This window comes from Geotrypetes seraphini, chromosome 7 (assembly GCF_902459505.1).
Source record: "Geotrypetes seraphini chromosome 7, aGeoSer1.1, whole genome shotgun sequence".
In the NCBI taxonomy this organism is placed as follows: Eukaryota; Metazoa; Chordata; class Amphibia; order Gymnophiona; family Dermophiidae; genus Geotrypetes; species Geotrypetes seraphini.
The window spans coordinates 6,142,916-6,162,116 of NC_047090.1; the positions used below are offsets into that span (position 1 = coordinate 6,142,916).

The 19,201-nt window shown below is 45.6% G+C and overlaps 1 protein-coding gene across 2 annotated transcripts in view; it reads left to right on the plus strand.

Annotated features, from left to right (window-relative positions):
- Positions 1 to 19,201, plus strand: part of LOC117363916 (LARGE xylosyl- and glucuronyltransferase 1) — a 391,773-nt gene that overhangs the window by 311,503 nt on the left and 61,069 nt on the right. For both annotated transcript variants that reach the window (XM_033952487.1, XM_033952488.1), the window contains exon 7: positions 4,273 to 4,377. In XM_033952487.1, the coding sequence (XP_033808378.1) occupies positions 4,273 to 4,377 (105 nt within the window). The remainder of the gene's footprint in view (positions 1 to 4,272; positions 4,378 to 19,201) is intronic.

Sequence of the window (19,201 nt, forward strand, 5' to 3'; positions counted from 1 at the left end):
CATAAAGGCAGTATCATATGGAATCCGTACATATCAAATTTAGAACTGTAGACTATCCCAATCAAAATTTATAGGATTTTAAAGTTATGGGACAAATATGTCCCTTGGTCCTGAAAGGGTTAAAGCTTTTGAAACCAGTTTCAGCCTTGATGTTATTCGGGTAATGCGTTCCACCACTGAGGCCCTTTAATGTAATAAATTGAATTTCTACATTCCTCCAGATGAACCAACCATCTCATCTCGTCGGTGTAATTATATGTTTAATTTTAACATAGTTGTTATCTATTTGTAAAAAAAAAAATATATATATATATATAATGTAATATAATGTAATATATATGTACATCAGCACGTACCTTATTTTTCGCTCCATAAGACGCACCTGACCATAAGACGCACCCTAGATTTAGAGGAGGAAAACAAGAAAAAAACCTTTCTGAACCAAATTCTCCCTGCCAGGCTTTGCACCCAACCCCACACTCCTTACCAAGCTGTGAACCCTGTCCCTCCTCTCTGCCAGGCTCTGTACCCTGTCCCCCCTCTGGTGGTCTAGTGGTAGGCCGAGACAGGGCACAGGACAGTTAGGGACAGGGCTAGATCCATCTTTCTGCTCATTTCCCTACCTACTGCAGCACCTGTTTAATTATATTTTACTCTGATGTTATCCATTTTGGATAGTTTACAAAAAAGTGGCCTATATACTAAATCATCTCAGATTTTATACTTTTTTATGATCAAGGATCCTCTGTGTCTAGTTCATCCATGATTAAATATAATTTTTTGTCTTACTGCCATCTCTGTTGTCCACCAAAGGATCCTAAGAAGAGATTGGGGCCTGTGGTCACCATTTCTGGCCAAAACCACCTTTTACGTATATTTATACTTTTAAATCATCACCCCCCAGTACTTTTAGATCACTCCCTACCCCAGTACTTTTAGATGATGCCCCCCCATACCTGGTGGTCCAGCGTGTATCCCTCCCTCGCTAGCAGCGCACAGGTCAGCAGTGCGGATGTCAGGCGCGAGCTTTCCGTGTTTCTGCCTGGCCCCGCGCTGTTATCTAAATAGCTGCTGTCAGTTCTTGTGATAAACAGTATATCAAAGATTAAATAAACTTGGAAACTGAAGCCAGCCATTCAGAAAGCAGTGCGGGCCCAAGCGGGAGCGCGGAAAGCTTGCTCCTGACCTCCATGCTCCTGACGTGTGCGCCACTAGCGAGGGAGGGATACATGCTGGACCACCAGGTACTGCAACGGGGGGTATTTTTAAAAGTGCGGCGGGGAGTTTTAAAATGGTGCCGGGGGGGGTGTGTGTGTTAAAATTTGTACCTTTGCTCCATAAGACGCACCGAGATTTCCACCCACTTTTGGGTGGAAAGAAAGTGCTTCTTATGAAGCGAAAAATACAGTAACTAAGATTAATAAAGTATATGTTTTTGTGTTTGTTGTTTGAAGTACAAACAGAGAATTTGGATGCCTGATGCAGGAAATTTCACCGAAACATGGCCTATGTCGCATCACATCGGTTGCATTTGGTTGCTTGAATAAACCTTGTATTTTAAGGACTGGTTCTTTTGGGGGTTTTACCTTCACTCATTTGTTTTGTGTTTGTTTTTTGTTATCCATATCTACAGCATCTGATTATTTGACATGATTCAACAGCCATTTTAGCTGTCTGCAGTAGTTGTGTTCATATACAATATTTATATTAGAGAATGACATGGTGACAAAATTCATCACCGTTCCTGTCCCCGAAGGAAACCATCTTCATGTCATTCTTTAAGGAGAGAGGGAAGAATCAGAGTATGAATGGCCACAACCACTGACCCTCAAGCTTTGCTTTGAAGAATGCTGAGATTGAGCAGCAACATTCCAGAGCAGAGATTGTGATGTCATAATGCCTCATTCCACCAGTGCCTAAGAGCCAATCACATCAGGAAAGATATAGAATATTAATCCTATTAATAACAGCCTTTCACAATGATTTTAATATTCCTATAAGAGCTGTTTATTCTCAGCTTCTTGCATAAACTGTTGTAGCTGAAGGGGGTCCCAAAAAACATAATCTTTATTATGCAAATTTAATAAACAATTTATAGGGAAATTTAAGAAAAAAAAGTAGCCCTCAGGGCTAACACTCTTGACTTCAGAGCTTAAAAAAGCCTTCCATCTCAATTGAGTCGCCCTGGCATTTTATGATGAGTTTTCGAAGGTAACCCCTTCTTCTTCAGATCAAAAATCACTGAGATAATAATAATAAACTTTGCAAAGGTATTTGCGGTATATAAACAATGTTTGTAATTGTTGTAATAATCTTTATTTATAGACCGCTATTGCTGAATAAGTTCAAAGTGGTTTACACTTTGGTTTAAACCAGGGATGTCCAACCTTTTGGCTTCCCTGGGCCGCATTGGCCAAAAAAAATGTTTCTGGGGCCGCACAAACATGCAAACGCTGCAGAAAGACAGAGGAGGGAGCCGGCAAGACAGTAAACACCCGGGGGCAGCAGAGGAAAACACTGCATCGCTCTCGACCGGGGCCGCACAAAATACTTCACGGGGCCGCAGGTTGAACACCCCTGGTTTAAACCAAAACAATGTTGGAAATATACAATTGGCAAATAATAACATTCATAAAACATTAATCATTACATATGCCACTATTTAAGCAAATAGGTTTTTAACTGATGACAAAATGCTAAGTCCGAATTAACAGGGAAACGTTAATCCAATATTTCCATCCAGACCCATGAAACTTGAAATGCCAGAAGCTTTTCCATATATTGGTGTATGGGCCGTGAGATGCCAGCGAGAAGGAGAGGCGCTGACTGACTGCTTACAGGACGTACCTCCCGTGGCACCTCTCTTCCTCCAGCACCCCCACCACCAGCATAGTAATAGCAGGCTCAGGACCCCATCTGGAGGGCCTCCGCACATGCACAGATGTCAACGTCATGATATCACACATGCGCGTGACATCGTCAGGTCGACATCCACGCTTTTCCGGATGCCCTCCAGCTGCGGCCCCTACCAGCATAAGATCATTAGAAGGCCTACTGAACTTCAGGAATGCTATAAAAACACCCCTCTTCCACTGATCATGTGCCAATCTAAATCTCCTGGACCCTCCGACAAAGGGCCCCGAATGCTCCACTATCTTGAGTCTCACAAGCTGATGAGCTCCGTCCTATGTCTGACCATTCCACCTTCTACCACACTACGTCATACTATTCACCACTGTCCTCCATATGCCATATTTACCATACTTTGTATACCACACTGTCTGCCCTTGCACAACCTCTCATGCCATAGTTGCTGCATCATGTTTGCCGTTCCACGTCCTCCATGCTTGCCTTACCACTTTGCCAAGTCATGTCATACTATATTAACCATGCTTTGTAAACCTGTTTTGCCGAACCATACTCATCCTGCTACGTCTCACTGTTTTGCGTTTTACCATGCTTTTAGGTATGTTTTGCCATTTTGTCTAAGCTTACCATGCCATCTGTTAGCATACTATGTCTGAGAAGGCAGCAGCGTGGTTGGAGCTACAGCCTAGGCACCCTGAGTTTGTGCGTGAAAGCCCACGCTGCTCCCTGTGACCCTGGGCGGGTCACCTGCTCCTCCATTGCCCCAGGTACATTAGACAGACTGTGAGGCCACCGGGACAGTCAGGGAATTATGCTCGAGCGCCTAAGTTCTGAGCTCCACTGGCAGAACGGTATAGAAAAATTGAAGAAATAAATAAGATAAATTTAGTATTCCATGGCTTCGAAAGGTTTGGCCAACCATTCATAGATGGAAAAGCAGACTGATTAAAGCTGCAAGTTTACCACGCCATCGTGAATGTTTTACTGGCAAAAATCGCTTGTCAACCATTTGAAACAGCTACCTCATTCCAATAGTTTACAAAGCTTTTATAAAATCAGACAGTAAGACAAAAAAAATGAAAACGGAGATAGCCCTGCTATGAGGCCTGTCAAACTTAAAAAAAAAATGATTGGCAACCGAGATTATCTAGGTCTGCGCAAGTAACATGGCGTCCACTTGAAAAGAACATCAAGATTTTAATTCTTGCGTAAAGTGGTAAGGGAATACCTTCTAAAGTTAATTGTAATACAGGATCAGATGCTAAAAACCTGTTTATACCGTGAAGTTTGTTTGTGGCAGACCCTGAATACTGAATAAACAAGGGAACAAGGAATAAGGGACTGTGCTTTATCTGATGGGACATTTCCCCCTGTCGTTTCTAGTAATGTCTTCTTCGTTTGCAGGCCAGCAAGTTTTGGGCTTAGTGGAAAACCAGAGCGACTGGTACCTGGGCAATCTGTGGAAGAATCACCGACCCTGGCCAGCACTTGGGAGAGGATACAACACAGGTAAGGTTTGGGCAAAGATCACCTTTAAAATGTCAGATGGCACCGCCATTCCCGTCACACAGGGTTGGAGGTATCCAGCTGCTGACCTGGAGACTCAGGCTGAATGGCTTTGTCTGCCATCTTGAGATTTTCACTTAATGCCCAGGGGCTGATGCGGAAAGCTGCACAAAGCACCGCATGCCAATGGCCGAATTCACGGATTCAACTGCAAAATTAGTGATGTAGTAAGCAAATGAGATGTAACTTCAGAACACGCAGAACTGGTCTACCAATTAGAGTGGGCTGGACATATTTGCACAGAGGAGAGCGTCACTGTGCGCATGCCAAAGCGGAAAGAAAGTGTGAGCACACATCTGGCCACCATTCCGGATATTCTGTGCATAAATACTTATGAAACTCACAAAAATTTCTTGCACATAAAATTTTGCACCAAACAATATTCTAGTCGGTGTGCAGTGCGTGCTGGCACTTTTTGTTTTGTTCGGACCTGTGCATTGGAGCTGTTTCTTGCCTGCGCTGTCTTTTTTAAAGTCGCAGGCACGGTTGCAGAAAAAGCTGGCATTAAATTCTGAAAATTGGCCTCTCAACTAAATCTTCTGTACTGCTTCAGACTGGATAGTAAATTTCTGGCATGCTTGCTTTAAAATCCACTATTTACTACTTTCATTGCTGCAGAATACCTAATGGACTTCTTACCAGACATTTGAATATAGTGTGTGCTCATATACCGTATTTTCACGCAGATAACGCGCACCCGTGTAAAACGCGCACACGGGTATAGCGCGCAGAAACGACGATTTTATGTACAAAAACTTTTGTATACCGCGCTCACGGGTATACCGCGCATGCTGCCCGACTGTCCTTTCTCCCGCCCCGACTCTCCTCTGGCCACCCCGACTCTCCTTTCGCCCTCCCCGACTCTCCGTGCACTGTCCCGACTCTCCGTTTACCCGCCCTGCCCTGCCCTCCCCCCCCCCGGCAGGACCACTCGCACCCCCACCCCGAAGGACCGCCGACTCCCCGACAATATCGGGCCAGAAGGGAGCCCAAACCCTCCTGGCCACGGCGACCCCCTACCCCCACCCCGCACTACATTACGGGCAGGAGGGATCCCAGGCCCTCCTGCCCTCGACGCAAACCCCCCTCCCTCCAACGACCGCCCCCCCCCCCAAGAACCTCCAACCGCCCCCTCATAAATGCTTTTATTAGAAGCTTATGGCTTGCCCACTAAATATCCTCCCTTCTGGAAGACACAGCAGAGAGTCTAATAAGAGCCCACGAGAAGAGACTGTGCAGCGAACTCAAATGAGTTACTGTGTTCAGGTTTCAGCTGTGTCAGCGGCACGGAAAGTTATTGCCATCACTTATCTGTATTGATTGCTGCAGGGAAGGGCTGAATCGGGCTGTTGTGATGACAATATCTCATTCCGGCGCGTGTACACACACGCACGCAAAAATGGACACACGGGTAACCCTGAGTTAGGCATGAGCACTATAAAGACATGAGCACTATAAAGACAATGAGTTAGGCATGAGCACTATAAAGACCTGCGACCCCCCTGGCCGACCCCCACGACACCCCCACCCGCCTTCCCCGTACCTTTGTGTAGTTGGGACAGACGGGAGCCAAACCCGCCTGTCCGGCAGGCAGCCAACGACGGAATGAGGCCGGATTGGCCCATCCGTCCCAAAGCTCCGCCTACTGGTGGGGCCTGAGGCGCGTGGGCCAATCAGAATAGCCTTTTACAACGCTAAAAGGATTAAAATAAATGGATAATGGGGTCAAATAAAAGTTGTACAATAAGAAGACTAATCTCCTCTTTTACAAAGGTGTGCTATGCGGTCAGCGCACGCGTAAACGCTTACTGCGCCTTTGTAAAAGAAGACCTAAGACAATGACAACTGGATATGAGAGGGGGAAGGGGAGAGGAAAGTTAATAATTGCATCATAAAATAAAAGGAGGTATGAGGGAATGGGATAAAACAACATGGAATGGGGGTTGCTTCAGAGAAGCGGTTCTTTATGAGGAGGGTATTGCAATTAGGGGAATGTGTGGGTAGATAAACCCCCTTTGTACATGGTGCACAAGTACGTTCGCCTACACCTCACGGTCGCCATGCACGGCTAATAACACCAGCTTTATGTGGTCCCCCCTCTCCCAGTGCACATACTGAGAACATAACTTAGTTCCCTATAATGTGTGGGTAGATCCTGCATATCAATGTACAATTCTTCTGGTGGTCCCGCACTGTTGTGGTAACAAAAAACAGGAGAAAGTCCCTTCTCACACCAGAGAAAGCAAAAAGCACAGCGATGGCGACCTCTGGGTTCTAGAGAATTTTGTTTGTTCCGATCCGGACTCGGACGCGTCCGTGTTTCGGCCTAAACAGCCTGCATCGGGAGTCTTAACTGTTACTAGGAACTCGTTAAACAGCCCCTCTGCGATCGTGTGGTTTGGATAAACTCAGTGTGGTGTTACTTTTAACGAATGTCAACGATGAATCCAAACAAACGAATCCGCACGGGACGGTCTCCATGATAAAAACACTTCTGAAATGGTTTCAGAAATGTTTTTAATGCGAAATTGACTTCAGAAGTGTTTTTATCGTGGAGACCATCCCATGCGGTTTCGTTTGTTTGGATTCATTGTTGACATTCGTTAAAAGTAACACCACACTGAGTTTATCCAAACCACACGACCGCAGAGGGGCTGTTTAACGAGTTCCTAATAACAGTCAAGACTCCCGATGCAGGCTGTTTAGGCCGAAACACGGACGCGTCCGAGTCCGGATCGGAAGAAACCAAACTCTCTAGAACCCAGAGGTCGCCATCGCTGTGCTTTTTGCTTTCTCCGGCTATTTCTCTCTTAAGTGTTACTAGGCTAATCCCATCCTTTCCGAAGTGTGTAGTGTGACACTAAATGCTAGATTTCATGTTTTCGAATTCTATTGAAATCATTTCTGCTTCTCTTTGTGCGAGTTAATTGAAGCGGTTGTGTACTGTAGCTCCAGCAGCGACTTCTGAAATGCTAGTCCAGGCTTGCTATAGTAGACAGCCAGTGACAGCTTTCTAAAGGGCTTGTTCAAACTGCACTTTTTCAATGACAGACTGGACTAGTGATGCTGTGGTCACAAAATTAACAGGGCAGAACTTATTTTTCTTCTCGTATAATCCAACAAAGTGGCTCAGAAAAATATTTTTAAAAACACACGATGGGCTCTTTGGATTCCTTCAAAGTGATGATAGTATAGCAGTGAAACCCTGGAGCGCTTTCATGTTTAGACGGTATATGAGAAAATACACAATATTTTATTGTGTTCCACCTGCTTTTAGGTTTGCAGAACAAAGAAAGCAAAACTGGAGACGATGGTACAGATGCAGGCTATGTTTATTGGAACAATTATATGTTGTGGTTAGTGTCACCACCTTTGTTCGAACCAGGGGACCCGACGTGGTCCGTGTTTCGGTTAACACGCCATCATCAGGGGTCCCTAATTTGAAAGATATCGAGTAAAAAACGCAGCAAAAATAAACATGAGCCTGTGTGTAACAGAAAAGTCGCCGCAACAGTATCTCCGTAAAGGGTTTACTGCGATTTTACTTAATAACCTTTCAAATTAGGGACCCCTGATGAAGGCGTGTTAACTGAAACACGGACCGTGTCGGGTCCCCTGGTTTGTACAAAGGTAGTGACACTAACCGCAACATATACAGTGGTATCTTGGTTTACGAGCATAATTCGTTCCAGAAGCATGCTCGTAAACCAAAATACTCGTATATCAAAGCGAGTTTCCCCATAGGACATAATGGAAACTCGCTTTGATATGTTCCCCCCCCCCCTTGAGGCCAGCGGCGCTGATCCCCCCCCCCCAAGAACCGGCATTGCTCCCCCTGCTCATGAAGGCCCCCCCCCCCCACGTGATCCGCCATCCCCCCGCTCATTTTGCCCCCCCCGATCTGGCAACCCCCTTGCTCGCATCGTACCCCCCTCCCTGCCATCATCCAGCATCCCCCAGGCATCCACCCACCCACCCGATCACATTTCTTACCCCCGTTTGGCACCGGCACCAACGCATAGGACATGCCGGTGCCCAAAGATCTGCTCCTTCGCGCTGGGCCTTCGAGTTCCCATTCTCTCCGAGAATCTCGGAGAGAATAGGAACCCGAAGGCCTTGAGCATGCACAGATGCTCAAGGCCCAGCGCGAAGGAGGCAGATCTTCGGGCACTGGCATGTCCTGTGCGTTGGTGTCGGTGCCAAATGGGGTTAAGAAATGTGATCGGGTGGGTGGGTGGATGCCGGATGATGGCGGGGAGTGGGTGTGACGCGAGCGGAGGGTGCTGGATCGTGGGGGGGTGCTCGTAAATCGAGGCACGCTTGGTTTCCGAGGCGCCAATTTTGCGAATGTTTTGCTCGTCTTGCAAAACACTCGCAAACCGAGGTACCACTGTAATTGTTTCAATAAACATAGCCTGCATCGTGTACAATTGTCTGCAGTTTTGCTTTGTTTAGGTTTGGAGACCCACAGAAATGTGCACACACGCAGACAGACAGACACGAAACATGGTGCAGCATACAGAAAAAGGTTGAGTTAGTCTAAGTTTGAAAACTGTGACCAGTACCACCAGTTGCTAAATCGTCAAACTCGAAGGGCCAAAACATAGAATATGTAGCAAAATGTTCTTTTTTTCTCTCTTAAAGGCACATCTAGCGTAGCTTTCTTCAACCAGCGGAGATAGAGTAGAGGTGTGGCCCTTGTAATATGGCTCCTGCTGTTGGCCGTTGTTCATTCTCCACAGCTTCGATCGCATGTCATTGGCTTCTCCAGGGCAACATTCCTGAGGGACACTTAGGCCCAGATTCTGTAAACGGCGCCTACGTTAGCCGGCGCATTCAGAAATAGCGTTGACCATGTATTAGTCACGCGTAGGTGCCATTAATAGAATCGCGGCTATGAAAAATCTTAGGCGCTGGTAATGTTGTCTAGGCTTTTAAAGGCCTACATTACCGGCACCTAATTTTGAAGGACAATCATGCTTAGTGACGCCTAAGGTCATCTCTGCCCCTAATCACACCTGCTTTGACTTTAGGTACGGCTAAGTGTTGTGCTTAGACGGTATTCCCGTACCGGCCGAATAAAACCAATTAAAGCAATTAGGTGACAGGAGCAGTGGCGTAACGAGGAGACAGTGGTGCCAATCCCCTCCCCTCTTCTGTTGGGCATTTGCACCCCTTCCCCTGAGCTTCTTTTAACGTTCCCAGTGCGAACAGCAATCCCAACCTGCTGCTTACGCCAGCATTGGCTCTTCCTCTGATGTCACTTCCTGGGCATGGGTCCAGGAAGTGATGTCAGAGGAAGAGCCAATGCTGGCGTGAACAGCAAATTGGGGTTGCTGCTCGCGCCAGGAACTTTAAAGAGGGGTGCGCGGAAGTGGAGGAAGGAGCATGTGGGGTGGAGAGCAGGATGGGTGTCAGCGCCCCCACCAAGACAGTGCTCGGGGCAGACCACCCCCACCTCCTTACTAAATTGTGACGTTTTTAGAATCCGGCCCTTACTATCCAGGCCATGGAGATGAGCTGCTCTTGGCCCACGTGTCACACTTTTTTACAACCGAGCAAGCTTCTTATTCTCTTCACATCCTCCAAGATCAGTCTTGCTTCTCCCCAAGTTAGCAGCATGCACAGTTCATTTGCATTTTATTTAACTACCCGAACTTTATATGCATCTGCTGCCACCTCACAGAGCGTCTGCAGAACTAACTGAGTCAATCTTGGTTTTGCCTCATTGCACGCTGGGTAAAAGTTAGGTTCCTGCATGGGACAGCACTTGGAAGTACCTGCAATTCACTCTCCAGACACTTGGGGGCCATGTCTGGAAGGAAAGCCTGACCGTGAGATAAAAGTGAAAGAAAAAAAAAAATCCGATCCGTGAATATGTGAACACAGCGTCGCAAATGGGGGATATTGATTGCAATTGTTGCAACTTCAGAGAGATGAAATCGCGCATCGTCAACGTGCCAATAATTAGAGCTTTTCAAAGGTCTGCATATTTCTGTAACTTGTCTGCTATTGGAATAGCAGGGCTCATGCAGAAACATAGAAACCTGATGGCAGATAAAGGCCAAATGGCCCATCCGCAGCATCCACTATCTCCTCCTCTCCCTATTGGCTAAGGCTCTTAACATTTGCATCTCCTCTTCCTATTAGCTAAGGCTCTTTACACCTGCATTGTGAGGTCATAGAGCTTTATGGTTATAGAAACATGAGGGCAGATACAGGCCAAATGGCCCATCCAGAGCATCCACTATCTCCTCCTCTCCCTATTGGCTAAGGCTCTTAACATTTGCATCTCCTCTTCCTATTAGCTAAGGCTCTTTACACCTGCATTGTGAGGTCATAGAGCTTTATGGTTATAGAAACATGATGGCAGATAAAGGCCAAATGGCCCATCCAGAGCATCCACTATCTCCTCCTCTCCCTATTGGCTAAGGCTCTTAACATTTGCATCTCCTCTTCCTATTAGCTAAGGCTCTTTACACCTGCATTGTGAGGTCATAGAGCTTTATGGTTATAGAAACATGAGGGCAGATACAGGCCAAATGGCCCATCCAGAGCATCCACTATCTCCTCCTCTCCCTATTGGCTAAGGCTCTTAACATTTGCATCTCCTCTTCCTATTAGCTAAGGCTCTTTACACCTGCATTGTGAGGTCATAGAGCTTTATGGTTATAGAAACATGAGGGCAGATACAGGCCAAATGGCCCATCCAGACTGCCCATCAACAGTAACCATTATCTCTTCCTCTCTCTAAGAGATCCCAGGCTTTCTTGAATTCAGACACAGTCTTTGTCTCCACCACCTCTTCTGGGAGACTGTTCCACGTATCTACCGCCATTTCTGTATAAAAGTATTTCCTTAGATTACTCCTGAGCCAATCACCTCTTAACTTCATCCTATGCCCTCTCATTCCAGAGCTTCCTTTCAAATGAAAGGCTCGACTCGTGCGTATTTAAGCCTCGTACGCATTTAAACGTCTCCTTATCCTATCTCCCCTCCCATATCTGTTCTATTAAAGTTAGAAAGGTCCTTTGAGGACTCACAGGTGGAGTGTTTTCCGGTGAGCACTTTTCTTATCTTCATCATGGCTGCTGGAACTGGAAGCGGGCTCAGGTAATGCCTCCGTGCTGTAATTTTCCTCTCATTTAACACTGAATGGAATCTGTTCACACCATTGGTGCTTTATACTCTGTGCTACGATTGCTCTTATTATTATTTTAATGGGCCATTTGCTGCAGTAGGCAGTATATATAGCACCAGCCGATTTATTAAGATTTTTCCCAGGCCTTATGATATTCCTGCTTTCAGCTTCCCCCTCTATCATCAAAGTTAAAATAAAATAAGAGCGTTTTTTCTAGTTGTAGTTCTGAGCTCTGTCCTTGGAAGCAGAGCTTCACTTGGCACTCAACTGCATTCTGATTTTCTTGTTTTAATCTTCCCCAAAACGAGTTTTCAACGCTGCCTTTGCAAACCATCCAAGCAGAATAGAAAGATAAAGTCTTAGACGTTCATTAGACTAATTGGGGCATCCTGAATCCACAGTAGAACTTAATTTATTAATTATTTATTTAGATTTTTATCCCGTCCTCCCAGTAACTCAGAACGGTTTACAAGTAAACATTCACAATGGTGAATTGGACATACAAGATTATACAGTAGATTTAAATACTTGGACATACGAGACTGTGCAGCAGTTTAGATATAGGGACTATACAGCAAATTAAGAACAGTAGTTTAAATATAAGTAGTTTAGTTTAGATACGAGTTATTTGAGTTTAGGCTGAGAGTGGACTATACAGAAATTTAGGCAGAAGATTAGAATGGAGAAAGAAGGGTAGAGGTGGGGTTTAAGGGGTTGGATGTAGACTGAGGGTGACCTTTAGTTGAAGAGGAGGGTCTTTATCATTTTCCAGAATGTCATTAGTGAGTTCTGTAGTCTGAGTTGAGGGGGGAGTTGGTTCCAGAGTGGGGGAATGAAGCGGCTGTAGGAGCATTTGCGGGCGGTTTCTGAGAGGAGGGACCTTCCGGGGAGAATGCATAGGCGTATCTCCGTTTCTGAGTGGCGGGTGCGGGTGGGGATGTAGATGGGTAGCTTGGATTTTATGTAGGAGGGGGTGGTGGCATAGATTCTTTTGTGTGCTATTGCCAGGGCCTTGAATGCACAGCGTTGGCTAATTGGTGTTCAGCGGTTGCTGTTTTAAGATTGCCAGAAGTGAGTACTGGAACAATGTGGATGCCCCACTAAGACCTGTGTGGAATTTTCACTTGTGGAAGAACGGATCAGATATTACAGTTGTTGTTAAGTGCCAATGACTCATACAAGAGTCCTAACGACTTGATGAATTGCGGATCTAAAAAGAAACCGGGTTTTGTGCTAGCCCGGAAAGGTCCTCCAGCGTCATCCCCATGGTTGTTTTCAACGTGTCCAGACATCTGATTTGCAGGTCGCCTTCTTCGCCTGGTTCCTTTGATCTTCCCGAACATGATGTCCTTCTCCAATGATCTCTCTCTTCTGATGGTGTGACCAAAATAAGACAGTCGTAACTTTATCATTTGGACTTTGAGTGACATATCTTTCATATCTGGTGGTTCACGGTACACCTAAAATCCTTCTCCAGCACTAAAGCTCAAATGAGTCGATCTTCTTTCTGCCTTGTTTCCGTAGTGTCCATCTTTTGCATCCATAACTGACCACTCAGAAAATGAGTGCGTGGACAAGTCTGATCTTCTTTGGAGTGTTACCTCCTTGCCTTTGATTAAAGCTATGGTCCCAACAGGGCTGTGGAGTTGAGGAGTCGGAGACAATTTTGGGTACCTGGAGTCGAAATCATGGGTACCAGAAACTGAGGAGTCAAAGGATTTATCTACCGACTCCAAAGCCAGGGATGTGGAGTCGGAGTTGGAGTCGAGGACGTTCATATGCTTTCCACAACTTTACTAATAAAAGGTTAATCATTTAAGCGTGCCTACTCCAGATTCATCTGCATAACAGCTCCCAGGCCTGGCTTGTCCTCGGCATCTTCCTGCAATCCTGTGAGGAGACATTATGAACAGCGGTATTGAATGTTTGCTTCGTATTCTGATCTGGCCTATTGATCATATAATGTGTTTACCAGATGGACTGCAGTTATTCTGTCTATAAACTCTAAATAAGGATGAGGAATCATTTTGCACTTTGGACTCACTGATTGTTTGTTTTGCACTTGGGACTTTCAGGCAGGCTCAGCGACGTCTTTTTCTGTTATCACCGGCAGTGCTGCCTATGCAGAATGTGAAGTCACCATCTACTAGCCATCCGCAACAAGATAAGTTTTGGGTTTGTTTGTTTTTTTAATCTTTTTTCCGGCTATATAAGTATTGTGGCAGGACTGGTGCTATGATGATTATGCTATACTGCAAGTAGAGCACACTGAGCACTTTATTTAAGATTTTTTTCAGCTTTATTTTCTGCGAGATTTTTCTTTGGTATATTTATAAACACTAAGACCAAAATGGAGACTCTGTTATCGTATTTTTGTCCAAAGTAATGTAAAGCGGTTACCGTGCTATAATTTAAACAGCAACAAAAGACTTTTTGAAAGCCTCAGGAGATAGAAAAGCACTTGATGAGATAAAGGAACATTGGAACACGATATTTATTAGAGGTTATTTATACTGAATCGATGCTCCTGGATTTAGATGCTCCTTTTCAGTGATGTCTTGCCATTGTCAGGAAGCGAGGTCTTTTCTATCCAACGCACTAATTAGATTATTTACAAAGACAGTTCGGGCGGCCCGTCCTGAAAATACATTACATTACATGTAGGAAAAATGTAATTAAGGATGAGGTGTGATCGAGGGAATGACACGGGGATAAAATTTTCCACATCCCCGCAGGAACTCAATTTCCCCGCCCCCCCATCCCCACAAGTTTTGTCGCTGTCCCTACCACCGCCCAGATCCGTTCTTCCTCTAAAGTTATGTGAGACGTCAGAAATGCTTTATTATGTTTTGATTTGTTGGTCCCTTAAAAGGTATCATAAGTTTAAGTTTATTAGGATTTTATATACCGCCTATCAAGGTTATCTAAGCGGTTTTTACAATCAGGTACTCAAGCATTTTCCCTCTCTGTCCCGGTAGGCTCACAATCTCTCTAACGTACCTGGGGCTCTGGAGGATTAAGTGACTTGCCCAGGGTCACAAGGAGCAGTGGCGGGGTTTGAACCCACAACCCAAGGGTGCTGAGGCTGTAGCTCCAACCACTGCGCCACACACTCCTCAAACCCTGGTTTTCTCTAAGCCTCTAACTATCTCTAGCTTGCTATTCAGTTTTCTATACCATTCTCCCCAGGGCTCTCAGAACGGTTTACATGAATTTATTCAGAACATAAGAATAGCCTTACTGGGTCAGACCCATCAAGCCCAGTAGCTCATTTTCATGGTGGCCAGTCCAGGTCACTAGTACCTTGCCAAAACCCAAAGAGTAGCAACATTCCATGCTACTGATCCAGGGCAAGCAGTGGCTTCCCCCATGTCTTCCTCAAAAACAGACTATGCACTTTTCCTCCAGGAACTTGCCCATCCCTTTCTTAGAACCAACTACTCTATCTGCTCTTACCACAACCTCTGCCAATGCATAAATATTCTCTTGAGTGAAAAAATATTTCCTCCTATTGGTTATAAAAGTATTTCCCTATAACTTCATCGAGTGTCCCCTAGTCTTTGTAATTTTTGACGGAGTGAAAAATCGATCCACTTGTACCTGTTCTATTCCACTCAGGGTTTTGTAGACTTCAATCCTATCTCCCCTCAGCTGTCTCTTTTCCAAGCTGAAGAGCCCTAACCTCTTTAGTCTTTCCTCATACGAGAGGAGTTCCATCCCCTTTATCATCTTGGTACTCAAGCATTTTTCCGTCTGCCTTGAAGGACTCACCATCTATATCTAATGTACCTGGGGCAATGGGGGGATTAAGTGACTTTCCCAGGGTCACAAGGAGCAGCACCGGTTTGAACCCACAACCTCAGGGTGCTGAGGTTGTAGCTTGAACCACATTATCATCCTGAGGGGAGGGCCTTGCTGATTTTGGGGAGAGGGAAAGCCATCTTCTAGGGCAGGGATAGGCAATTTCGGTCCTCGAGAGCCGGAGCCAGGTCAAGTTTTCAGGATCTCCACAATAAATATGCCTGAGATAGATTTGCATCTCAAGGAGGCCGTGCATGCAAATCCATCTCATACAGATTCATTGTGGATATCCTGAAAACCTGACCTGGCTCTGTCTCTCGAGGACCGGAATTGCCTACCCTTGTTCTATGGCAGTGTATCTCAAGCTGTGTGCCTCCTGAAATTCCCAGCGTGCCGTGGCACACTGAGGAGGAAGAGAGGGGCCTGCCAGTTGACGTCCCTACGCGGTACAGCGCCAGCGCCGCCCAATTCGCCGAAGGCCTGCATGTTTCCCCCTTCTCTCTAGCGTCCTGCGGCTTCCTCCCTGGCCTCACCTTTAAAGCTAATTACAGCAGCCTGCAGAGGATCACCGGTAGGTAAAATGATTTTATTTTCAATATAGTGATTGAAATGTGTCAGTTTTGAGAATTTATATCTGCTGTGTATATGAAAAATGAATGGAAAAAATTGCATTACAGTTTGTAAAGGGGATGGGATCTGGGGCTGAGCTTGGGTGGGCCTAGGTTGGGGTACTCAGTTGACTTAGGGGGTGCTTAGCTTGAAGTAGTTGAGAAACACTGCTGTAGGCAATCAGCTGGCGCGAGTGCCTCTCCTTCTCTCCGGCCTTCTTCCCTGCTGGCGCCCCCTACTGGCATCTCAGGGCCCATCTGGAGGGCCTCTGCACGTGCACAGACGTCGCCATGATGATGTCACGCATACGCGTGATGTCATCACGGCGACGTCCGCGCACTTTTGGGTGCCTCAAGCCGTGGCCACTACCTTTAGTGTGCCCCAGCTCGAGAAAGTTTGAGAGACGCTATTCTAGGGGAACATAGCAAGTAAAATGAATAATTACTTGATTATTGTTTCAACATTGCTTTGAAAATGAATGTGACGGTTGGGCAGACTGAATGGATCTGCCGTCATTTACTATATTGCTGTGTTGGAGAGAAACTTGAGACCTTGGGCAAGTCACTTAATCCTCCATGTAAACCACTTTGATTGTACTACATCGAGAATCTCGGAAACACAAACCTTGCTTTAAAGCTTCCTTTGAGTATCCTGATCAGAAGGTCACTGAATAAGTTTCCCCTCCCCCCCCCCCCAGAAATGTCACCTTGGTCTGCTCTATATTTCCTTAATCCTCCTTTGCCCCAGGTACAGATTGTGAGCTTGCTGGGACAGATTTTTAACCCGTTCTTAGCTCCCTTGGGAAGACGGAGCTAAAAAAAATCAAATAAGTTCAAGTTTATTAACCAAACCCAGCACAGCCAGAGGCAGCAGCTGTCTGCATCAGGGGCATCACAGTGTCACCTAAAATGGTAGGTCAAGACCTACCCAGTTAGCTCTTTAATCAAAATCAAAAGTACGAGCCTATAGACACCATCCAGTTGACGACCGCATCGACAATGCTGTCAACATGTTAATCTCAGTCAAGGAAATGAAAGGATTTAACTTTTCTTAGCAAGCTCTGGTCGGAGTTGTGTTCCCATGGTAACAAGCAGCGGACCTGGAATGGTGTGCGAGAAGAACGCCCAGGTTCCCACAAGCACCACCATTTGACAAAGCACTGGATGAGTTTAACGAGAGAGCTTTCAGAGAGCGGAAATAATTGACTTCTAAAATCTGTTTTCCTTCCCCTTGCCAAAGATCCAGAGTGCTTATTGATTCGGATTTCAAAACATACGAGAATACTTACAAATCTCAGTCACTCGATGATCCCTCTGCTTACTGTTTTTTATGAAATGGGCTTTCAAAACAGCAGCCAAAGAGAGAGAAGAGGAGGCACGTTCTGTTCTTGCAGACTTGAAACTTTTCCCTTCTGTAACTGGTGATTCGCTATTTCTGATCCTGAATAGTTACACATCCCTGGCTTCTACTACGACAAGTACTATAGACAGCCCCTGCTTGGAAGAGCTTACAATCTAACTTGGGCAGATAAGAGATGACATAGAGGGTAGGGAAAGCAGAACCCAAGATGAGAGGAGTTAGGAGTCGAAAGCACTCTAAAAGAGGGGGGGCTTTTAAACGGGCCTTGAACACTGCCAGAGACAGAGCCTGCCGTAGGGATTCGGGCAGCTTACTCCAAGCATACAGAGCAGCAAGGTAGAAGGGATGGAGTCTGGCGTTGGCATTTGAAGAGAAGGACACAGATAGGAGGGACTTACCAGCTGTGAATCCATCTAGTAGTTTTAATATTTGATAAGATATTGCTTTTTTTGCTTTCTTCAATCTCATTATATTGTACACCGTTTAGACACTTGTTTTGATAGACGGTATATCAAAAATAAAGAAAGTTGACACGAGATAGTGAGGGGCAGCTGAGTGAGTGCATTTGTAGGTCAGTAAGAAGAGTTTGAACTGTATTCGAAAACGGATGGGAAGCCAATGAAGTGACTTTAGGAGAGGAGTAACGGGAGTAAAGCGGCTCTCCCGGAATCTGAGTCGTGCAGCCGAATTCTGGACAGATTGGAGGGGGAGTGAGATGGCTGAGAGGCCTGAGAGGAGCAAGTCTAAACGTGAGGTTATTCTTGGATGAGCAGACAGTATTTTTCCAATGTCTTCATGATCCCAGGCTTTGCGATCCCTCTGTAACATAGTAGATGATGGCAGATAAAGACCCGAATGGTCCATCCAGTCTGCCCAACCTGATTCAATGCAATGGAAGTGTGGATAAAGTGATGTCATCAGGCACTAGATGAGTTTTGAATATTGTACTTAACCTCATAAGATGAACCAATTAAGTGATGAATGGAAACAAAATGGCTGCCGATGTGGATATGTGACGAGGAGCTCCATTTGAATTCTTTGTGCAGGCCTCTTGCGGGAACATCAAAATGGTGAATTGTAAAGGAAAAGTGTGTATTTTTCTGCCCAAGGTGCTTCTCCTTTGGCCTTAGCACAGGAGATGATTATGGGCTATGTAACCCCTGTTTCTGGAAAAGGAACCCAGTGTTGGGATTTGGCTTCGGGAGAGCCAGTGATTCCTGCAGTGAAAAAACTGGAACACAGCTGGCATCTTTGAAGCATGAAGCAATTAAGGTGAACCTTTTAATTTTCACCGGGGAGAGAAAAATCTCTGAGCCCAAATCCGTTATTGAAAATGAAATTTGGGCAGCTTTAGGAATTTTGGAGCAATCTTTGCTAAATCCTTTGACAAAGTTTTTGAATGTCCTGATACATTATCTTAGGATCTAGCTAAGTACCTGGGCTGGCCACTGTTGGAAACAGGATACTGGGCTTGATGAACCTTCGGTCTGTCTTATGTTCTCATGTGAGCCAAGTATAAGACAGTGAAGCCATTGTGACATCACTGATGAGGTTGGCTCTTAGGCATTGGTGGAATGAGGCATTATGACATCACAATCTCAGTTCTGGAATGTTGTTAAGAACATAAGAAGTTGCCTCCACTGGGTCAGACCAGAGGTCCATCGCGCCCAGCGGTCTGCTCCCGCGGCGGCCCATCAGGTCCATGACCTGTGAACTGGTTTCTGACTAATCCTATAACCTACCTCTGCTTCTATCTTTACCCCTCAATCCCCTTTTCTTTTAGGAACCTATCTAGACCCTCCTTGAACCCCTGTAGCGTGCTCTGGCCTATCACAGCCTCCGGGAGCACGTTCCATG